This window comes from Barbus barbus, assembly GCF_936440315.1.
Source record: "Barbus barbus genome assembly, chromosome: 49".
NCBI lineage: Eukaryota > Metazoa > Chordata > Actinopteri > Cypriniformes > Cyprinidae > Barbus > Barbus barbus.
In genome coordinates this window covers 23,022,127-23,042,953 of record NC_136727.1, presented here as the reverse complement: position 1 = coordinate 23,042,953, position 20,827 = coordinate 23,022,127, and the positions used below count along the sequence as shown (strand labels likewise).

General features: G+C 38.4%; 1 protein-coding gene across 1 annotated transcript in view; it reads left to right on the top strand.

The window, feature by feature from the left end:
* Positions 1-20,827, top strand: part of LOC306867582 (NACHT, LRR and PYD domains-containing protein 12-like) — a gene marked incomplete at its 3' end in the record, with an annotated part of 236,115 nt that overhangs the window by 77,050 nt on the left and 138,238 nt on the right. The window contains exon 4 of the mRNA XM_079413332.1: positions 17,473-17,643. Coding sequence (XP_079269458.1) covers positions 17,473-17,643 — 171 coding nt within the window. The remainder of the gene's footprint in view (positions 1-17,472; positions 17,644-20,827) is intronic.

The following is a 20,827-nucleotide window of genomic DNA, read 5'->3' as shown; positions in this document are numbered from 1 at the left end:
TCTGGACAGCAGTCAGGTCGGCAGTCTTACCCATGATTGCGGTTTTGAGTAATGAACCAGGCTGGGAGTTTTTAAAAGCCTCAGGAATCTTTTGCAGGTGTTTAGAGTTAATTAGTTGATTCAGATGATTAGGTTAATAGCTCGTTTAGAGAACCTTTTCATGATATGCTAATTTTTTGAGATAGGAATTTTGGGTTTTCATGAGCTGTATGCCAAAATCATCAATATTAAAACAATAAAAGGCTTGAACTACTTCAGTTGTGTTGTAATGAATCTAAAATATATGAAAGTCTAATGTTTATCAGTACATTACAGAAAATAATGAACTTTATCACAATATGCTAATTTTTTGAAAAGGACCTGTATACTTTTATGATATTAAAACCGCCAGCAGGTGGCAGTAAGTCAGTCATTAAGAGAGTCATTGCGATTGAACTGAATCATTTAAACAGTTGATTTATTCAGGAACGAATCACCGTCATGTTGCTCAGAGACACAAAACAGTGCTGTGGCTGTGTTTGGAATGATTTTTGTTGGAGAAATAGAGCAAAAGCAGGAAATATGGTGTCTAAATGTAAGTCTCTTAATATTAACTTCTTGTTTATTGATCTGTTGCATAAAATCAATATCACATTTGTAACCATGCTGATTTTTGGAGAAAAAAAATGGCACTCTTTGCGTGATATTAACCATATAAAATGATATAAATATAGACTATACATTTTCTGCCCCCATATCTTAAATTATGTGATCATTCTAAATGTATTTTAATAGACTGAATCGTGCAGTGAAACTCGTACAGCACTAACCTGTTAACTGATTCATTCTCTGCCAGCAGGTGTCACGTTTGGCTGAAATATAATGGTTTGCCGGTAAAGAAAGTAAATTACACAAAACAGCGCAGCACTGGACTTTGAACTTGCAGCGCTCATGTTTATTTAATGAAATCACAGCCTTTTGAAGTTTAATCATCACATTCAGCCATATCGCAATTCTTGTCTTTCTGTCTCCAAATTTAAGACATCTTGAAATCATAATTAAGACTTTCTTGTACAATTTAAGACTTTTTAAGGCCTTAAATTTGATACAACTAAATTTAAGACCCTGCAGAAACCCTGTCCAGGATTCCCCAACGACGTTACGTGCGCCTCAGTCAACTAATACAGTGATATAAGACCTCGGATCGCTTTACTGATGATTATGCGAACTATATGGACAGTAAAGCAGATGTAGAATATGAACGAACAAAGTTTCACGGTGTTTCACTCAGAAATCAGTTAAAGAAAGCACATTACGCAGTTCAGTAGTGCACTAACACAATGACAGCTATTATTAGGCTTGTTTGAGATGCGCCTCGTCTGAAGTGTAGGCGAGAGTAGGTGGCTACAGTGAGGGGAGGAGTGAAATAAGCGCAGTCAAGATGGACAGAAGTAGATACCTACAGATACTTACGAGATCAAAGGTGGATATGGCGATATTCTCACTCATATGCTGAAACAGTTCTACTCTGCCATCATTGAATCCATCCTCTGCACTTCAATAACTGTCTGGTTCAGCTCAGCTACCAAATATGACCTCAGAAGACTACGGAGGGTAGTCCGGACTGCTGAGCGAATCATTGGTACAACTCTCCCCACTCTCCAAGAACTGTACTCATCCAGAGTGAGCAAAAGGGCTGGTAAAATCACTCTGGACCCCTCACATCCAGCACACTCCCTCTTTGAACTGTTACCGTCTGGTCGACGCTACAGAGCTCTGTGCACCAGAATGACCAGACACAGGAAGTTTCTTCCCTCAGGCAATCCATCTCATGAACACTTGACAATAAAACGCAGAACACACAACACACAACTATTTATTCACCACACTTGCTTACTTTTTTGTTCATTTATTTATTTATTTATTTTTAATTTGCACATATCAGACCTGTACACACATAATTGTCTATATTATATATTGTGTTTTTGTTGTTTTGTATATTGCCTATTTGGATATTTGTATTATTCTTTATTATCTGTGTCCTGTCCTGTTGCTGTCTTTCTGTTGCACTGTGGAGCTTCTGTCACTACAACAAATTCCTCGTATATGTAAACATACTTGGCCAATAAAGCACATTCTGATTCTGATTCTGATCAGGCGTGTGTTCAGGAGGCTGAAGGTGATGGGGTAAATATTGGAAATTGACACGTTCTTTTCTGTTGACATTATAGAGGTTGCACATTTTAAAGTTTCCAACACTAGCGAAATCTCCGCCATTATCTGCTAGTATTTGTCTCGTATCTTGAAGGTTCTGGCATCTTGGAGCTTTGTTACCGTTCGGTCAGACAGAACAGCTGTAACGGCCCACCTTAGTTCAAGAAATCTTCCGAACATGTCACATACCGAGTTCTATCTTGTTTTACATGATTGAATTAGCTGGTGTTTCGGAAGTTTCATTTGTTCTTGTTTTGCTTCCAGTGCTTTACAAGCAGGGGTGCAGTGATTAAAGTGCCTGACAAGCCGCCCAGCTGCAATGATAACCGATGCACAAACCCTTTAAATCCATCATTTACAGCGAGCTGTAGTGTATGAGCAAAACAGGGAACTGAGTCCCAGTGCACCCGTTCTGGAGAGTTTGCAGCCACGATGTTGCGTGCATTGTCATGAACACATGCACACACTTTCCCATTTAGTCATTTAGACTAAATAAATTTAGACCCATTAAATAAATGTAGACCATTTAGACCCCAGGTCTCCACCGCATCAACTAGTTTAGCTGTGAGGTTCTCAGCTGTGTCTGCATGGCATGCACTATGTTAATAGGACAGCTGAATTAACTTTCCAGTCGTCATCTATGTAGTGGCACGTTATTGTTAAATAGCTTTCCGTTGTGAGTGTTGTCCAGCAGTCAGTAGTAAGGGCCACACACTTTGTGCTACTGAGTTTCGTTTTAAGTTATTTATTTTTTTCTCTCCTCAAAACAGGCTTCAATTCTATGGGTAATAGTATATCTTGATGGGATTTCATAATTAGGCTCTATACAGGTAAATATAAAAACATTTGAATAACGTGAAAATTTTTTTTGTAACATTTCAAAAAGTGATACTTTCATATGTATTTTACATTCATAACATGTAAGGTAAGACATTTCAAAAGTTTTTGTTCGTTTTAATTTTGATGATTAGAGCTTACAACTCAGATGGAATTAAAAGATGGTAAGTCATAGATGGTCATTACTGAACGGGGTGGCTGTTCACAGAGTGCTGTATCAAAGCATCAGGGATGACCACAAGCTTGAGAATACTGTCAAGCAAAGCTGATTCAAACACTTAGGAGAGCTTCACAAGGAGTGGACTGAAGTTGGAGTCAGAGTCACAATGCTCAGATGTCTCCAGGAAAAGGGCTACCAAGCCACTTCTGAAATGGAAACATCGTCAGAATCATCTTACCTGGGCTGTTGCTCAGTGGTCCAAAGTCTTCTTTTCAGATAAATTAAAATTTTGCATTTCATTTGGAAATCAATGTCTGGAGTCTGGAGGAAGACTGGAGAGGCACAGAATCCAAGCTGCTTGAAGTCCAGTGTGAAGTTTCCACAGTCAGAGATGATTTGGGCTGCTGTGACGTCTGCTGGTGTTGGTCCATTGTGTTTGATCAAGTCCAGAGTCAATGTAGCCGTCTACCAGGAGATTTTGGAGCACTTTATGCTTCCATCTGCTGACAAACTTTATGGAGATGCTGATTTGCTTTTCTAGCAGGACTTTAGCACCTGCACACACTTCCAAGTGGTTTGCTGACCATGATATTAAGGTGCTTGACTGGCCAACCAGCATGCCTGACCTGAACCCCATATGGAATCTATGGGATATTTTCAAGAGAAAGATGAGAAACAGTCGATCCAACAATCCAGATGAGCTGAAGGCTCAATAGTGCCTCAGCAGAGCCACAGGGTGATGCCTTCCATGCCAAACCTCACTGATGCTGGACTTTGTGCTAAAGGAGCCCTGACAAAGTATTGAGTGCATAAATGAACATACTTTAAAGAACTTGAACTTTTCTGCTTTGCAAATCCTTTTTATGATTGATCTTAGGAAATATTCTAATATATTTGAGATACTGGATTTTTGACTTTCATGAGCTGTAAGCTCTAATTATCAAAATTAAAACAAAAAAACTTTTGAAATGTCTTACTTTACATGCAAGGAACCTAAAATTTATATGAAAGTTTCACTTTTTTAAATAAGTTACAAAAAAAATGCATTTTTTTCACCACAGATGACACCGATGGGCAAAATGTCTTTCACAACCATTGAACAGATTCTCTGAGCCATGCATCGCATCTTCTCCCTGACAAAATAGAGGGCAAAGTTTGCTGTCGTTCATCACACAATGACTGTTGGTGTTTGCTTCACAAGTGATATTGCATTGTACTGCTGCTGTATTTTAATACAGTGTTGCATATTTTGCAAGTCACTTCTTTTGCCTTTCTTTCGAAATGGTCCCGCAAAGTACTTCTTTTCGCTCGCTTCATTTTGCTTGCTCGGTGAAATCTGTAGGCAAGTGTGGTTGCAGGTGTTGATGCCCCTTGAGTTAAATATGTGTAGCAATATTCATGCAGCAAACTTAAAATAACTAAATAATACTTGGAAAAAATGGAAAAATAATAATAAACAAAATACCTTTTAAACAGTTTAACTGCTGTTTATCCGCAGTGTCTGACATGAATATTCCGTTCATTCATAAAGAGACAGCAGCGATTCTACAACGGGTGATATATCGATATATGTAACACTTGAGATATATCGAGTTAGAAAATAGAGTAAATGAAGTAGCCTATAAAGTGATTGCTCCAATTAACACACACACACACACGGACGCAGGCACGCACACACACACACACACACCTGTAGTTTCAGGTTTCTAGGTTTTTGTTTATTATTGTCCTGAATCTGGTCTGTGAACTTCCGTTTACACACCACTATAGGTCACTCCTCCATCACATTGACTGGATCCATTTGTATTTATTTATTATTTTTTCCCCGGTATTAATATTTTAAGTAAATGCTATGTGTATATTGTTATGTTTATAACAATTTAATTCAGAACATTTAATTCTCTCCTCTGTCCCCGTCCTCCACCTCCCACCACTTCAATAACAGCTGATGACTTTGCCACTTTTTTCTCTGACAAAACTAGTACAATCAGCAGTCAGTTCTCAACTCCAAATACACAGGACCTCGAATCATCCTCATCCACTGCTCAAGCTCCCATCTTCTCCTTCTGTCCCCTCACCGAGGCAGAAGTATCTAAACTTCTCCTCTCCAGCCATCCTACAACATGCCCTCTTCACCCAATCCCCTCACACCTTCTCCAAACAATCTCTCCCACACTCTTACCGGCACTCACACACATTATCAACACATCTCTCCTCAAAGGCATCTTCCCCACAGCATTCAAGCAGGCTCAGGTAACCCCACTGCTCAAAAAGCCTACACTAAACGCTTCTCTTTTAGAAAACTACAGACCTGTCTCTCTCCTTCCATTCGTAGCGAAAACACTCGAACGAGTTGTCTTCAACCAGCTCTCACTGTTTCTTTCACAGTACAACAAACTGGATGCTAAACAATCAGGTTTCAGGAGTGGCCACTCAACAGAGACTGCGCTACTCTCAGTCACTGAAGCCCTGCGAATTGCAAAGGCCGATTCCAAATCATCAGTCCTCATTCTGCTGGATCTTTCTGCTGCTTTTGACACTGTCAATGATCAGATCCTCCTGTCTACCCTCTCATCACTGGGCATCACTGGGATTCCACTTCGCTGGTTTGAATCCTATCTCACCGGTAGATCTTTCAGGGTGGCCTGGGGAGGGGAGGTATCCAAACCACATCAACTGGTCACTGGAGTTCCTCAGGGATCGGTTCTTGGACCCCTCCTCTTCGCCACATACACTACATCACTGGGTCCCATCATTCATGCACATGGCTTCTCCTATCACTGCTACGCCGATGACACACAGCTCTATCTCTCCTTTCAATCAGATGACCCAACGGTAGCTGCACGGATCTCAGGCTGCCTGGCGGACATCTCGGCATGGATGAAAGAACATCACCTACATCTCAACCTGGCAAAGACAGAGCTTCTTGTCATCCCTGCCACTCTGACTCTACAGCATGACTTCTCAATTCAGTTAGGCTCATCAATAATTACCCCATCAACTTCGGTCAGAAATCTTGGGGTAATCTTTGATGACCAGCTGACCTTCAAAGAGCACATTGCAAAAACTGCTCGATCTTGCAGGTTTGCGCTACACAACATCAGAAAGATCAGGCCCTTTCTGACTGAGCATGCTGCGCAACTTCTTGTCCAGGCCCTTGTCGTTTCTAGGCTGGACTACTGCAATGCTCTTCTGGCTGGACTACCATCAAACACAATTAAACCTTTACAAATGGTTCAGAATGCAGTGGCACGACTGATCTTCAACGAGCCCAAAAGAGCCCATGTTACACCTCTCTTCATCTCCTTGCACTGGCTACCAGTGGCAGCTCACATCAAGTTCAAGACACTGATGCTTGCATACAGAATGACCACAGGCTCAGCACCCTCCTACTTGCACTCACTATTACGAACCTACATCCCCTCCAGAAGTTTGAGATCTGCTAGTGAGCGACGCCTTGTGGTACCATCACAGAGAGGCTCAAAATCACTCTCCAGAACATTCTCGTTCACCATTCCTGGCTGGTGGAATAATCTTCCCACCCCTATCCGGAATGCTGGATCCCTGTCAATTTTTAAGCAACAACTGAAAACTCATCTCTTTCGGCACTACTTGTCTTCATCCTAAAAAAAAAAAAAATCTCTGAATCTTTCCCTCTATCTTTCTCTCCTTCCCTTGCTAGCTTGTACTTATTTGAACATGGGCAGCCATTTATGCTGTGGCGCCTGGGGATTCAGTGCCTTGCTCAAGGGTACCTCAGTCGTGGTATTGAGGGTGGAGAGAACACTGGTTATTCACTCCCCCCACCAACAATCCCTGCCGGTCTTGAGACTCGAACCCACAACTTTTGGGTTACAAGTCCAACTCTCTAACCATTAGGCCACGATTTCCCCATAATGAGACTTCCCCAGATAATGAGCTCAAACAGGAAAAAACTGTAATTCGCATTAGTTTCATGGATTACTTTAACACAGAATATTTTGTTTTTGATAAGACTTAATTTCAAAGTGGACACCTCAAGCATTCCATATATATATTCCTCATGTCTGTATGTCAAGTATTCGCTGAGTTTCAGTTCATTTTATTGATGCATTTCAGAATGATATTCGCAGAGACTGAGATGGCTGAAAGCACAAGTCAAGTCAAGTCACCGTGTCAAAGCACTTAACAGTATCAAATTGGAGGATAGAGTGTCAGTAATGTATAATAATAAGATTAACCCTCTGGGCCCTGAGGGTGTTTTGGGGGCCTGGAAAACTTTCAACATGCCCTGACATTTGTGCTTTTTTCAGTTGCTTATAAAAATATAAATGGCTAAAGTCTAATAACACTGTAAACAGCACAAACTGGGCTACAGTATTATGTTAGCAGCATTTATGTACATGATTGTGTTTTTCAGAAATCAATGTTTATGCGTGGTTAGTGAAAAACTAACATTTTGAAGTCACTGAAATAAGACCATAAAACACATACAGAACAATTTTTCACAAGACCTTTGAGAACTGGATCTTGTAGCCTAGAATTTTTGCTTCAAAATTATGTGAAAATCCTCATGTAATCCTCACAGAAAACAATACATTGATTTACATTTTTAAAGACATGTTTTGTGATTGAAAGCCAATATGCGAGGGAGTGGTAATGGTCTTGAATATTAAGTGATTCTCACCTGAGAGACAAAGGGCCCTCCCCTAAAGCTGCTAATGGCCCATCAGTGTGACTGTGACTGAGGCAGGTAATAGAGAATGTGAGGAGAAAAAATGGGTTTTTAAAATTATTTGTATTTTATTTACAGCACAGTATAATCAAAACATACATAATGAAACATACATAATGGTCAAAGACACATTATTATGCACACTGATCTAACCACAGAGATGTGAACAGACTTTGAGTTATTCCTGCAACAGATTCTGTTCAACAAGTGAAACAAATAAATCATACCTGATATTTACATGTTATTTAAGTGTTTCTGCTACTTTCCATGGATTCAAGAAGAAAAAAACATTATCAGTAGTCAAGGATCTTGTTTTACCATAGAATATCAGTGTAGTTGAACATTTGATGTTGGTGCAGCGCTCTCAGAGGAAAACAGTTGGAAGAGACTGAAAGTCAGCAGGATTCATCATCTGTGGTGCAGGTATCTGATTCAATAAAATACAAAAAAACATTTGTGAGCATGTTTATATCAGGAGCTGTCACGGTGCACACACGAGGGAGGAACCAGGAACACGCAGACGAGGATATAACTTCAAATAATAGTCTTTACTGATAGCATCAAGGCAGGGCAAGACAAGGCAGGGCAAAACACAGACAGGAACACCGGGGAGTAACGAGTAGGCCAGACCGCACGAAACTCAACAGGCAGGAACTTAAATACACACGCTAATGAGACAAACACACCTGAACAGAATGAACTAATAAATCACATGAAACAAGGACAGGAAACAAACCAAATATGGACACAAGGGGCAGGAACACATGACACACACGACAGAACCCTGACAGTACTCCCCCCTCCCGAAAGGCTCGTCCCGAGCCTTAACAGTTCCATCAGGGAGGGGGGGTGGGCGCTCTGGAGGCCCCTCAGGACAGACATCCACAGGAACACAGGACGGGGACCTCCAGATTAATTGTTATCGTTTAGCACGCTATTAAAATATATTTGTGAACAGATTATTAATAATAAACATGGTTTAAACTTTCTTAGATGCGTAGCATTCATCATGTTGTAGTTTGGGAAAAACCCAACTAGTAATGTGTTCAAGTTTATGTCACAATAACACGCTAACTAATGCAAAAAAGAAACATTACTTACTCATCAGATCGATCTTCTGAACTCTTGCTGTTATTTTGAGGGAAATCCAGCCTTTACTCAGCGCGTCTTCTTCCAGAAACGAACAGTATAGCAGTGATGAACAGTCTTCTGACTCTTTGTTTATGTTGGGCGTCTCCAAGCGCGTGCGGGTCACGTGGTTATTTACATGTGAACACGAGGGGGCGGGATCTCATTAGAAATAATGAGTTAGACGGGACAGACTGAACATCGTGTTGGTTTCATACGGATTACTTCATCAAAGAATATATGTTTTCGATATGACTTACTTCATTTGAAAGAAGACACTTCAAGCTTTCTATAGATATAACTCTCATGTTTGTGTGTTGAGTATTCGCTGAGTTACACTTCATTTTAGTGACACATTTCTGAAAACAGATCGCGGAGACGGAGAAGACAAGAGAGCGCACCCTGTTTGTTTTCTTTATTCTTCAAAAGCACAAAGTTTAGTTGTTATTATGAGTGTATACAAATAAAAGTAGACCCCTTACAGATTTGAATGGTGTATTGCTCTTATCTGAACGATCAAAAATGGCTCATTTCTGCCTTATCAGGAAAATCTGCCCCAAAACGCGTATTTGCGTTTGTCGGGCTCAGAGGGTTAAACACTCAATTTTCAGTTAAAGGCATTTCATTATTGAATTCAGATATGTCATTGTCTAGCTCAGTTTATTTTAAATAGTATCTGCTAAATCAAATTGACGATAATCACTAGAAATTAAGTGTCCCCAACTGAGCAAGCCAGAGGCTACAGCAGCAAGGAACCAAAACTCCCTCTATGACAGAATGGAGAAAAAAAAACCTTGGGAGAAACCAGACTCAGTTGGGGGGCCAGTTCTCCTCTGGCCAAGAGATTATTGTTTATTTATTGTTTAATTACTGATTTAATTAAAATTTTAAATGTATGAATGTATTTCATTTCTATTTTTATATTGTTGTAATTTCTAAAAATAATAGTATTATGTAGTTAGGTATTAGTGTTGTCAAAAGACCCGGTACTTCGGTACCAAGTCGGTACTAAAAAAATTTAAATGTTACGGTACCACGTTTTCTTAAGTACCGGTGGTACCGTGTACCCGGTCAACCCGGTTCTTGACGCGCTTATCCGGAAGGTGCGCAGTTGCATCATCTTCATTAAAGCAATGAGACATGGCGACCGGTGGTGCTGCTGATGCGGTGGCTTTGAATCCACTTGTTGACAGGAAAGGAGGAAAGAGCCGCGTATGGAAATATTTTGGATTTGCGGCTGATGACCAGGGGAACATAATAGATCAACAAAAACCAATTTGCAAACGATGTCATCGAAGTTTTCTCTCAAAAGGAGGAAACACATCCAACTTAATAAAACACCTCAAAGACCGACATCCGGATCTAATGAAGGAGTTCAAGCAGGTAAGTTTCAATTTAATTTTATATTTATAGCTTCTGTTATAAATATTATACTATATTTTAATTTGAATGTCGGATTGAAATAAGCATCGCCATCTGCGTAGTTAATCGTTTGCCTAAGCGCGGTAGCCGTTATAGCGGCTACGCGAATATTAGAAAGTTTCTTTAACTATTTAATGCTCCTATAGCTTTTATTAGAGTAGGACATGACAGGAGGACATGACAGTATTTACTATTTTTACACACCAGAGGCTTTTAAATGACCTGTGTAGAGAATGTACAAATGTATGGTTAACATGTCCTAAATATCAGTCCGTCAGAAAAGCAGTTCTAGCTGGTTTAAAAAGTCCTTTAAAATTAAACAAACGCAGTTTGTCAAATTAAACACGTTTTATTGTTTTATCTTTATACCATTAATTTACATGACTTCATGTATCATCTAACATCAACTTACAGTTAGTGAACAATATATTTTTAAAACATTAATTAATTTGTGGAATGTTATTTAATACAAACACTTGGTCGTTCATAGTGCATGAAATAATGTCAACAGATAAAACTTTTGATTTTAAAAATGTATCAGTAAATTTTGAAATTAACCCTAAGAAGAATAATTGCTATATATAACTATTGTTTATTGTTAGGTCATGTTATCTAACAAATGGAATCTTATTGTAAAGTGTTTTTAATATTACAGTTCCCATATATTTAACAGTGATATCATATACACTTAATGTAATCTTATCTAAATTTATTATAAAACCTGAGGTTTATTTACTGAAAAGTTATATTTTAGCTAGTGTTGATGTAATGTTGCATTTGGTCAGACTCAGCCCATTGCTGAAGTATATTATATTTTCCTTTTACAGCTACAGGCAGAGGAAGACAATGAAACACCACAGCAAACACTGAAGCAGACAACAGTTACAGATGCTTTTCAGCGTCAGCAGAAATACGAAAAAAACTCACTTGAAGCAAGAAGACTGAACCGAGCAGTTGCTGAATTCATATGTATAGATCAAGTGCCTGTTTATACTGTTGAAAAATGTGGATTCCAGCAAATGCTTCATCACTTCAACCCAAAATACCAGCTTCCAAGCCGAAACTTTTTTATGTACACAGAGATTCCTCGCATCTACAATGACACCAGAGACCTCATAATCCAGCATCTCGGAGAGAAACCGTTTTACAGCTGCACAACAGATCTTTGGACAAGTAGAACTGCAGACACTTTCATGTCTGTAACTCTGCAGTACATTAGTAAATCGTGGGAACTACAATCCTGGTGTCTTGGCTGCTGTGGTCTCAACACAGATCACACTGCTGAAAGTTTAAAGGAGGCCTTTGAAGAGAAACTTGAAGACTGGAAGTTGGACATTGTAAGAATGTCAGGCATCACAACCGATAATGCCACAAATAACAAAAAGGCCTTTGAAGACTACACCTGGATTCCTTGTTTTGGACACAACCTCCACCTTGCTGTAAATAAGGCATTAGCGATAAACCGGGTGTCCGCAGCGCTGTCAAGGCTTCGAAAAACTATCTCTGCCTTCACAAGATCACCAAAACTTTCACGCCACCTGGCCAAAAAACAGACAGATCTGTCCTCTCCAGACCACAAACTCATTCATGATGAACCCACTCGCTGGAATTCTTCATACGATATGGTGGAACGTTTCTTGGAGCAGCAGCAGGTTGTCTGTGCTGTGCTGGCTGAAGACAGGAAAAAATGGCATCTGATGCCAAAAGACTCGGACATTACAGTTTTAGAAACTGTTAAAGCAGTTCTTGAGCCACTCAGTCCTTTTACAGACGCACTTAGTGGGGAAAAACATACCACCCTGTCCTCAGTCTTGCCATTACTCTGGAAGATATATGAATGTCTCAGTCGTGAACAAACTGACTCTGCATTAGCCCAAGAGATGAAGGAAAAGATAACCGAGTATCTTCAGCATCGCTATGATGACCTGCAGCTGCAGCTTCTTTTGAACACTGCAACTTACCTTGATCCAAGATTTAAGAACAGCTTTGTTTCTCTTAAGGATGATGTAAAGCAAAGTCTCCTGGATGAGGTAAGGAAAATGGGAAATGATGGAAGCACATCAGGTGCTCAGGTGTCTGGAGACTCAAGTCAAGTCAGGCCATCAAAAAAATCCAAATCTGACCTGAAGCAACTGCTTTCTACCATACAAGGGGAAAAGAAAGAAAAAGGGGAACCAACATCCTCAAGTCAAGAACAGCTTTCTGCAAGTGACGAGTTAGATGGTGAGTTCTTGGTGTACGGTCAGATGCCTGAGGTCAGTGCTGAGGACGATCCACTTTCCTGGTGGAAAACAAATATGGGTACACTACCTCAACTATCAGAGTTTGCCAGGAAGTATCTGTGCATTGCTGCATCAAGCTGTTCATCTGAACGAGTGTTCAGTACTGCAGGGTATATTGTAAGCCCAAGACGCTCAAGACTGACTCAGGAACATGTTGATATGTTAGTGTTTCTTTCTGAAAATCTGGAAATGGCAAAAAAGTAACTTATAGAAAACTGTAGGCCAGTGTAGTTTTGGGTGAAACTTTAAGTAAGTTTAACTTTGGAGTAAGTGACATTGTTTACATTTTTTATTTTGTTCTTTTCAATGCTTGTAATTTATTTAGTTATTTAATTAGGCTACTCAGATGTATACAATCCTTGTAAAGCCATGGTTTTGTTTTAATTTATAATAATATTTTAGGTTATAAAGTGTTGTTCAGTCATGGCATATTTTATTTAATTTATAAGAATGTTTAAGTTTATAAATAAGAAGAGTGTTGTTCAGTCATGGCATATTTTATTTAATTTATAAAAATGTTAAAGTTTATAAATAAGAAGAGTGTTGTTCAGTCATGGCATATTTTATTTAATTTATAAAAATGTTTAAGTTTATAAATAAGAAGAGTGTTATTCAGTCATGGCATATTGTTGTTTTTTTAGGTTTGTAATTTTTTTTTTCTTTCAATTTTCATACTTTTATTACTTAAAAGTAATAATTTGATAACTTTAAATACAATTTTAAATAAGTAGAAAGAATGCCATTGATTTTTTGTACATTTTGTTTTTGTTAAAATTTATTAATAAAAATAGTGCATTGTTCAATTAGCATGTTTTTGTGTTTTGCTTTGGTACCGAAATTGGTACCGAGAACCGTGGATTTTCACTGGTATTGGTACCGAATACTGAAATTTTGGTACCGTGACATCCCTATTAGGTATTTTATTGTATTTTTAGTTATTTCTTATATTTTTATTTTTATTGTATTTGTAGTCGAGGTCTTCCCCGGGGCTCATCCAGGTGCAGTGGCGGAGCAAGAGTTTTATACATGGGGGGGCCAGGGGGTGGTCAAGGCCAATTCAGGGGTCCATGGACCATGACAGAAAATCAGTTTATAACTCCAATCTGGCATAAAAAAGCATGAATAAATCCTACAATTGCTAATTACTTCACATTACCACACATTAGCTACACATTCCTACCGTAACTTCAAATGTTAGTCTTTTGAAACTTGTTTCTCTTAATTCCATCACCTCATTAACCAGTGGTTGGAACAGCCTGGAGTGAGAATTATTCATGAATAATTAACAAGCCTGTGATTAACACTACCAGTCAAAAGTTTTAGAACAGTAAGATCTATGTTTTTTAATTCTCTTCTGCTCACTAAGCCTGCACTTATTTGATCCAAAATACAGCAAAAGAAGTAACATTGTGAAACATTTTTACTATTTAAATAACTGCTTTCTATTTGAATATATATTTAAAATGTAATTTATTCCTGTGATTTCAAAGCTGAATTTTTAGCTCAAAAAACATTTATTATTATTATTATTATTGAAAACAGTCGAGTAGAATTTTTCAGGTTTCTTTGATGAATAGAAAGTTCAGAAGAACAGCATTTATCTGAAACAGAAATCTTTTGTAACATTATAAATGTCTTTATCATCATTGCTAAATAAAAGTATTGATTTCTATAATACCCCCCCCCCCCCCCCCAAACAATAAAATAAATAAAATAAATAATTATACTGACTCCAAGCTAAAAAAAAAGCTAATTTCAGATAAATGCTAATCTTTTGATCTTTGTATTCAGTAAAATAATCCTGAAAAAAATACTCAACTGTTTTAAATATTTATAATAATTATGATTAAAAAAAAAGTTTCTGGAGCAGCAAATAAGCATATTCAAATGATTTCTGAAAGATAATGTGACACTGAAGACTGGAGTAATGATGCTGAAAATTCAGCTTTGATCACCGGAATAAATTACATTTTAAAATGTATTCAAATAAAGCAGTTATTTTAAATAGTAAACATATTTCACAATGTTACTGATTTTACTGCATTTGGATCAAATAAATGTAGGCTTGGTGAGCAGAAGAGAATTCCTTACACATTAAAAATCTTATTGTTCAAAATCTTTTGACTGGTAAAGTATACTTAATTTTTTTCTATTTTTTTCTAAACTAAACTATTGATAAGGTTAAAGTAACAATTGGTTTGCATACAAGTTCATATTAGACTATTTTTATAATAACGTCATATTATTCATTTTTATTAATTATAAAAAAAAGAGCAATTGAGTAAATGTTTAAATGTAATTTTTGCAAAATTCTCTCTATTTTTCTCACAAGTTTATGGACACTGTGTTGATTTTCTTTTATGTGACAATGTTTTCTAGCTGTGGTTGATGCGGTCTATCTTTCAGCGGTTGAAACACTCATTGGCCACGTACACACTGCAGTTAAATTCAGTTGTCAGTTCACCTTATACTCCTTAATCGCGTTCTGTACACACACAGTTCACTAAAATACGGGTAGTGACAACCGCATTTACAGAAATTCTACGCAGTGTGTACAGAACCGAACTGGACAACTAGTTGTTAATGACGTATTTGAACATGCATAAATGTATTCGCCTGTATGTGAGATGTAAGAAAACAGTGAAAGAAGTCTTAGCACGGGGCTAGATGCGCTCTTGAACCGTGCCGTAAAGTGACAGTGTTGCCAGATCTTCATAGAAAAAAAACAAACAAACAAACAAGGACAAGCACAAAAAAAACCCCACTAAAACTAAAACCCAAATGCTTTATGTTTTATAACACACACACACACACACAAAAATCATATATCTCATATCCGTGACAGAAAACTTTATGAACTTCATAAAGTGACTATCTTTATGGGCTAAGACCAAACAGCATGTCTGAAAGCACTTCTAAATGTGAGGACATGGCAACATTGCAAGACAGCGCTCTCTAAAGCAGCCTACCGAGCATAAACAACACACAGCACGTCTATCAGCGGTAGTTTAGTTAAAATCGACGGACAAAAAGCGTCTTTAGTCAAAAAATGGCACATAACAAACGGCTAAACTTTTATTCACTCCTGCAAGACGACAGAATGTTGCTATGGTTACAAATGCGGGAGTGACTGCCGTTGCGTACACACATGGAACAATAATTTACATGGCTCACTACTGCATTTAAATGCGGTTGTCACTCCTGAAACTTGTAGTGTGTATGTGGCCATTGAGTGATTACATGAGACACTATACATAGAGTAAGTTGTAGTGTATATTTCAGCATGGATCGGATGTTCATTCAGTGTTTACTTCATGCTAATAACTAATGCACTCCTGCTTCACTTGAACTTAAAAAGCGGGAGCGCGCATGATCCGTCACGCCAGCCACTGAACAGCCCCAAAACTGTTTTTATCGTTTGAAATTCTTAATAAAACTAACAGAATTTGAACGCTGAGACTTTGTTTCATGTTATTATAAGTGACCTGTTCTGTCATGTCCGTCAGCTCGTTGTCTATGTCCTCTCTGCTCTGCGCTGTTTTTCACTGTGGCGCGTGAGCGTGAGAGGCTGGAAATGGACGAGACGAAGCGCGAACACCAAACGCGTCACACCCTTGAGTTCGAGGCTAAAATAAACGCTTATTTCAGTACGATTAAACAAAGAAAATGAAATCGTAGCATATTAATTTTTTGGGGTGGCACCCAGGGTGGCCGATCCGATGTCAGGGGTGTCCAGTGCCACCCTGGACACCCCTCTGGCTCCGCCACTGTCCAGGTGTCTGGTCCTTGCCGACGATCAGGGCTGCACACATCATCTCCCCGCGCCGATCCACCTAAAAAACATGGACTGAGAAACAGAATAAGAAAGAAACAGACAAATATTAGCGTAGATGCCATTCTTCTTACGATATAACAAGTACATCGTGTGTTATGAGGAGTGTTCCCAGTTCCGGTTGATCTAATTAATGCAGCCTAACAATCCTTTAACGGATTTGAATAATAGAAGTGTATTAGTGTGTTATGTGTAAACCAGGTTAAAGAAATGTGTCTTTAATCTAAATTTAAACTGACAGAGTGTGTCTGCCTCCAGAACAGTGTTAGGTAGATTGTTCCAGTGTTTGGGTGCTAAATAGGAAAAGGATCTGCCGCCCGCAGTTGATTTTGATATTCTAGGTATTATCAAATAGCCAGAGTTTTGAGAACGTGTAGAAAACAACTTTTCTTTTTTCTTTGTCTCTTTGTCTGCCTCCTTTAGTATTTTCCTTGCCTGTTTTATACTTTTTAATGCATCATTCGCTTCCTTTTTCCCTTTTTGCTTCTCCCTTTTCTCTTTTTTTACTGATACTTTTAGTTTTATAGTTTTTTATCAGAGTTTCCATTTGCTCACACAGTGCTACATCAAATGTCCCTTCTTTTGGCCATTTTGTCATCATATTCTTAGTTACTGAATATATCACTGAATATATCATATATAATACACAATTGGCAGGAATTTATAGGATTAAAAGAATATTATTTTACAATATGTTACTGTATTCAGAAATTTGCTGTGTAATCAATGCATGGCATGCTGGGTCATTTTTGTACAAATGACTGTGAATGAATCACATCACAGTAATTTACTGCTCTTGTGTGAATTCATATTATAAATTTCCCTTCCTCTGTGTTTCAGATTATAAACCATTACCAAATAAATAGAGATATTATATTGCTGTTTGCTTTTTCTCTCTACACAGACTACAGTGCTGTAATCTCACTGCTCGGTCTTGTGAGAGCTTGTCATCAGCTCTGTCATCAAACTCTGTTTTGAGAGAGCTGGACCTGAGTAACAATGACCTGCAGGATTCAGGAGCGAAGCTGCTTTCTGATGGACTGAAGAGTTCAAACTGTCAGCTAGAGATACTGAGGTAAATTGTTTACCATAAAATAATTAACAAAATGCTATCATAATGAATGACTTTTAAATTTTGTCCAACAAAGGTGGCATCTTGAAAGCCAGAACAAGCGAAAGCACACACACACACACACACACACACACACAGAGAGAGAGAGAGAGAGAGAGTGAGACAGATTTACAGGCATATAATTTTTTTGCAGGCATATAATTTTTCAGTTTTAAAGATGTCTGTTAAACAGATTTTTCAACCTGGGAAAAATGACCCTGGTGGATTGTGTATATCAGAGAAGAAAACAAATGTTGAAATATTGCGATGAAATTTTTTGGCATTTTCAAAAAGATTTATTTCATGCATGAATTGCACTGAACAGAACTGCACAAGCTAGCGGCACCATCTAGTGGCTGTGTGCGCGATGACAATAGCATCTAAGCCAGGATTTAGAATGACTGCTCACCAGGCACTAAGTGCAAGTAAAAACTGAAGTGCCTTGAAGAGTCACCAGTTTATAAGAATACAGCATGGCTTAGTGTGATTTTAAAATTGTAAAGCTTGCAATGTAATTACATAAATATACAGTCTGACAAGTGAACTGTGGTACTATGTTCATTTAAATGAGCAGTTCAGAATGTGGCGTTTTACATACATTTGCAAAGTGACTTACAAATGAGAAATGCAACAAGTAATTCATCATAAAGAGGCAAATAAACACAAGAAGTGTCTAATATAAAGTTTTAGACAAAGTTTAGAACAGTACAAGCTAGAACAGGGTGCCCTGTGTGTCTAATAGCTCCTGAGGTTCACAGTAAATGCTGTTCCACTACACATGAACTGTGCTATGAGTTTGAATCACTTGGATTTGAAAATGCAACATGTATAAAGAAAATGAAAGAGAATTTATTAGAAAAACTAGAATTCATAAAGTAATGGATTTTAACTATTTACAAATAATATTTGTATTTTAAAAATATGCTCACATTCACTTTTATTTGTATACCGAATATGCTGAACATAACATTAAATTTAGATTTACTGTTACCAGACACTTGTATCCAAAGTAACTTAAAAATTAGGAATTCAACAAATGATTCATCTTAAAGGGGAAGTCGTGGCCTAATGGTTAGAGAGTCGGACTTGTAATCCGAAGGTTGCGGGTTCGAGTCTCGGGCCGGCAGGGATTGTAGGTGGGGGGAGTGAATGTCCAGCGCTCTCTCCACCCTCAATACCACGACTGAGGTGCCCTTGAGCAAGACACCGAACCCCCAACTGCTCCCCGGGCGCTGCAGCATAAATGCTGCCCACTGCTCCGGGTGTGTGTTCACAGTGTGTGTGTGTTCACTGCTGTGTGTGTGCACGTTGGATGGGTTAAATGCAGAGCACGAATTCCGAGTATGGGTCACCATACTTCACTTCACTTCACTTAAGGAGGCAATAACATAAGAAGTTTTGATAATGCAAAGTTTCAAACATGGTCAAGGATTGTACAAACTAGAAACAGGAGGAAGATAAGAAATTGTGAAAGCATAGAAGGATTTTTTCCAGGTCAGAATGATACAGTTAAGTGCTCACAGAAGATTTTCTTGAATTAAGTGTTTCTTGAATATTTGGTATTCTGGATGGGGTTAGGATGATCATTCTACCAGCAGGGAACAGTGAATGAAAACGATTTGGAAAGGTTTTTTTTTTTTTGCTCATAAATTGTAGGATTCTAGATGGAATGTACATTCATACAAGAGAGGTAGCAGGGCACAGATAATGTAATTGTTCTGTATCTTCAATGCCTTGAATTTGACGTGAGCCACAACCGGTAGCCAGTGCAGGGAGATAAAGAGAGGTGTGACATGGGCCCTTTTGGGCTCGTTGAAGACCAGTCATGCCACTGTACTCTGAATCATTTGTAGAGGTTTGATTGTGCATGATGTAAGTTCAGCTAGAAGAGCATTGCAGTAGTCCAGTCTAGAAATGACAAGGGCCTGGACTAGGGATGTTAATTTCGGTTAATTAACCGCGCTCGTTATTCGAACATTAATCGTTAACTGATAAGATTAGAATAATAAATTAGCACTGAATAAAAATAGAATTAATGAGTGTCTGACGCATTAAATTTACAAATTTCTTTTCACAAGTTTATTTTAACGTGTGCAAACAGCAGCATACAGAACAGATTAACAACAGAACCTGGATTCACACATAGTCAGATTTTCATGCACCTGCAGCGGTTCTGACAACAGAGAAAAACAGAATATATAAATAAAAAGTAATAAAATAAATAGGCCTACACTAAATAATTTTCTCTTAAATAAACACGACAATAAGAAAACAGTGAATCCTTCTGAAGCTTTGAAGAAATGGCAGTTTTTTTCGTAAGAATAAGTTTGCCAAATTAAAATAGCAGGCCTACCTCAATCCACAAATGGTTTAGTTTTTATTTTAAAAAAGTAACATGTCTAGGTGGTGAGAAGATAGTTTGGAGCGCAGCCTGTTGACAGTTAGCCCCACAGAAGAAAACACCCTCTCAGATGGCACAGAAGTCCTGTATGATAGCAACCTGTCCCGGGAAGGCAGATATAACGCCTCGCTAGAGTGGCCAGTCTCAGGAAGTGCCATTCATTTACTTTCCACCAGTCAAGAGGATTAATATCCACAGAGGACAGATTATCTCTCATATAGATTTCCACCTCTGTTCTGCATAATCAGTGGCTTGTTGAGGGGTGCTGTAGTCTTCTCCTAGGAGCAACATCATGGTATTACTGTAGCTGGGTTGTGTATCTCCAGCTTGGGAACAAGACAGCAATTTCTTATCTCCTCCCATAGTGGCCATTTCCAAAGCAGCACATATTTCAGTTGGTTTTGCTTTTGCGGCTTCTTTCTGCACTTGTGGGAAAAAACGGAGAAGTTTATGGCGAGGGTCCAGGACAGAGGCAATCAGCACTGGTTTGGCCATCAACTCATCTGTGTCAACCTGTGGCGAACAATATCCTCCAAATTAATTAATAATAATAATAATAATATCAATATCTACCTCCATGAGGTCACTTAAAGACTGCCAAACTTTTGCTTTGAACTCTGTCACTCTATCCTCGGCTCTCATCAGAGGAATTATTCTGACAAGCTAAGGAACAAATTCTCTTCCAGTGATCCTGCTTCAGTGTGGAAAGGTATGAAAGATATCACCAGTTACAAGTCACCATCCCCC